The 2,868-nt window shown below is 64.1% G+C and overlaps 1 protein-coding gene across 1 annotated transcript in view; it reads left to right on the forward strand.

The window, feature by feature from the left end:
- The first annotated feature begins 1,526 nt into the window (after positions 1-1,526).
- Positions 1,527-2,868, forward strand: part of TCF3 (transcription factor 3) — a 33,845-nt gene continuing 32,503 nt past the window's right edge. Inside the window, exon 1 of the mRNA XM_023520466.1 lies at positions 1,527-2,022. Within this exon, the coding sequence (XP_023376234.1) occupies positions 1,951-2,022 (72 nt within the window). The 5' untranslated portion in view covers positions 1,527-1,950. The remainder of the gene's footprint in view (positions 2,023-2,868) is intronic.

The following is a 2,868-nucleotide window of genomic DNA, read 5'->3' on the forward strand; positions in this document are numbered from 1 at the left end:
GCGGTGCGCCCCCCACCCCCGTGCGGGCTGAGCGCGGGGCGGCGGCGACCTGGACTCATTGTTCTCCAACTTTGCGCGCTGGGTGGGGGGGGTGCGGGCGACGTGGAGGGGTCGGCGCACGCGAGGCCCGCGCGCGCCCCCTCCCCGGCCGGGCTGGCACTTCGGGAAACTTTGCGAAGCCCCGGGCAGGGGCACGGGGGGCGCCCGAGGGGCAGCCCAACTTCGTGGCGGCGTCCCTGACCGCTGCGCGGGGGTCTCGGGGCGCCCCCTCCCCCGGGAGGGGCCCGGCCGGGCGCCGGAGTTTGGAGGGGGAGCGCGGGAGGGAGGGAGAGTCCTTTTGTCTGCGCGGGGAAGGTGCGGCCGCGCGGACGGCGGCCCAGGTTGAGGGCCGGGGGTTGGGGGCGGGGGGCTGCGGAGAGAACATCTGCTCCGCGTTAATGCGGGGAGAAGCGGCAGCGGCGGCTCGGGGTCTCGAACAGAGCGGCGGCGGCGCCCCAGCTTCAAAGGGTTCCCGGCCGCGCCGCCTGCACCGGCTGCCGGGGGTGGGGGTGGGGGTGTTGGTTTCCCGGGCCGCCTCCTTCCCCGAAAGGAAGACGCCCCGTGCCCCCCCTCTCTCACAGTGGTTCCAAATACCTTCCGAGTCCCCAAAAGTCTTTGTGACGCCCCAGAAGCCTTTTAACTCCCCTGTAAAAGCCCGCTTCAGCGCCCCCCCCCGCCGAGTCTGTCTTAAAATCGGTTTCAACTACCCCACAAAAAAGTGCGGTTTCGTACTCAAAAAAGTCAGTTTCGTACGCCCTCCAAAAAAGAAAAAAAGTTCATGGGGGAGGGGGCGCGCAGGGGCATCCGTTTCACACCTCGTCTCTAGTTGGCAAACAAAGCGGGGATTTCTCCGCCTCTGAAGTTGGGTCTCCCTCGGCATCGGAACCCCCTCTCCCCGTGGCCGCCCCCGCCCCCACTTGGGGACCCGGAGAGGAAGGCGGAGGGGCTCCGCTGTCCGTCTCTAGGACGACAGACCTCTTTCTGGGGGTGGGAAGGAGTCTGGCAGGTGGATCCCCCACCCCCGTTCTAGAATGGAGCCCCCTGGGACCAAGCAAGGGACTCTGGTCTAGGGACCCCTTCCCCCCAGGGGCGGGAGGCAGGGGATGTTTTCGAAGTTGCTTAAAAATAATTCCCGGATACATCGTGACAATAAAACAACTTAGGCTTGTTTTTTTCTGTTCCGAGTTGGGCTGTTTTTTGTGGGGGGAGGAGGTGAAGGGTGGGGAGGACCTTCGAGGGTCGGTCCCTGCGCGTTCGCCCCTCACTCAGTCGTGAAGCGGGCAGGGGGCTTTGCCTTCTTGAGAATTTCTTTCGCTTTGAATTAGGGGGCGACCCAGCCTTCAATGTGCTGTGACAGCTGCTGGGGGGGGTCACTAAATTTCCTCGGGGCGGGGTCTGGGTCGCTCCTCCCCCTTCCCGGGGGCGGGGCCGGGGAAGCCTTGGGTGGTTGGAAATGGGAGATGTGGCGGGAGAGGGGCGGGTGCTGGCCAGGCGGCGGGGAGCGGATTGCTCCGGCTCTGCTTCCAGCTCAAAATTTGCAACTTGAGTCTCTGGTGGTCGCAGAGGGACTTAGGAAGTCTATATTAGCGCTCTCCCCGCCTTATTGTTCAAACTCCCCCAGGGCTCAGGGAGGGGTCCTTCCAGGGGTGGAATCCTGGATCCCTGGCTGCAGGGTGGAGCTCCAGTGGACCCCAGACCCTCGGGGCAGTTAGGGGGCTTTTCTGAACAGCTCCCCTCCTCCCCAGCTGTCCACCTTGGCCACACTCAAATCCCTTCTCTCCCCCTATTTCTCCGTGTGTGTGCGTGTGTCTGTGCCCCTCCCTGTGTCCCACACCCTGGCCAACCACGCAGGGCCGTCTCCAGGCCTGAGGTACCCACCCTGGCCCCCGAGCCCACGGTCGCAGCTGGAGAATGAACCAGCCGCAGAGGATGGCACCTGTGGGCACAGACAAGGAGCTCAGCGACCTCCTGGACTTCAGCATGGTAAGCTGGGCCTACCTACTTTCCACCCCCCACTGCCCCCGCACCCCCAGGGTTTCTGGGAGGGAAGCACCCGTCGAAGCACCTCCAACAGCCAGGCCTCACATCTGTTTAGACTGAAGGGCCGCCGGGCGGGGCTGGGAGAATTGGGGTGCCCTCTGACGGGCAGGCAGACTTTGTGTAGCATCGGAGCTCTCAGCTTCGAAAAGCACCTGCCACCTAGGCGTTTGCTCGGGCACAGAAATGGGTCCCGCCAACCCCTTTACAGATGAGGAAACCAAAGCCCAAAGAGCAGAGCCCGCTTGACTGTGGGCACAGTGTCTCTTCGATCTGTAAAGTGGATGTGGTGAGGGTTATTTGCTACATCGTGAATGGAAAATGGGGTGCTCAGCGCTCGACTGGCTTGTGTGGGGACCCCCCCAGTGATTGGGCAGAGGGTACAGATGGTGACAGCTTCATTTTTTAAATATTTGGCCACACGGTAGGCAGTGCAGTGTGGCGACAGGAGACCGCACGAGGAGTGTGGGGACCTGGCCCGCGCTCAGCCGTCACCGCAGTCGTTACTGTCAGGGGGGCGGTGGTCCCTGCGCTGCGCCTCCGGCGGGCTTCCAGAGGCCACGTGGCTCAGATGGGCTCGTGGGCCGGAAGCCAGAGCACAGCTCCCTGGGGTACGGGAGCTGCGGTGCCCCTCGGCAGCCCGTCATGGGTGTCAGGGGAGGCTGGAACCCAGGGCAGACAGCTCCCTAAGTCACCCCCTTCCCCCTCCCCGGCACCATTTTGGTTTGAAGAAGGTTGGGGGTGGTGCTTTCGATCTGAGTTTAATCCTCGCTCGGCACAAGGCCCAGGCCA

Source organism: Pteropus vampyrus, unplaced genomic scaffold (genome assembly GCF_000151845.1).
Source record: "Pteropus vampyrus isolate Shadow unplaced genomic scaffold, Pvam_2.0 Scaffold267, whole genome shotgun sequence".
NCBI lineage: Eukaryota > Metazoa > Chordata > Mammalia > Chiroptera > Pteropodidae > Pteropus > Pteropus vampyrus.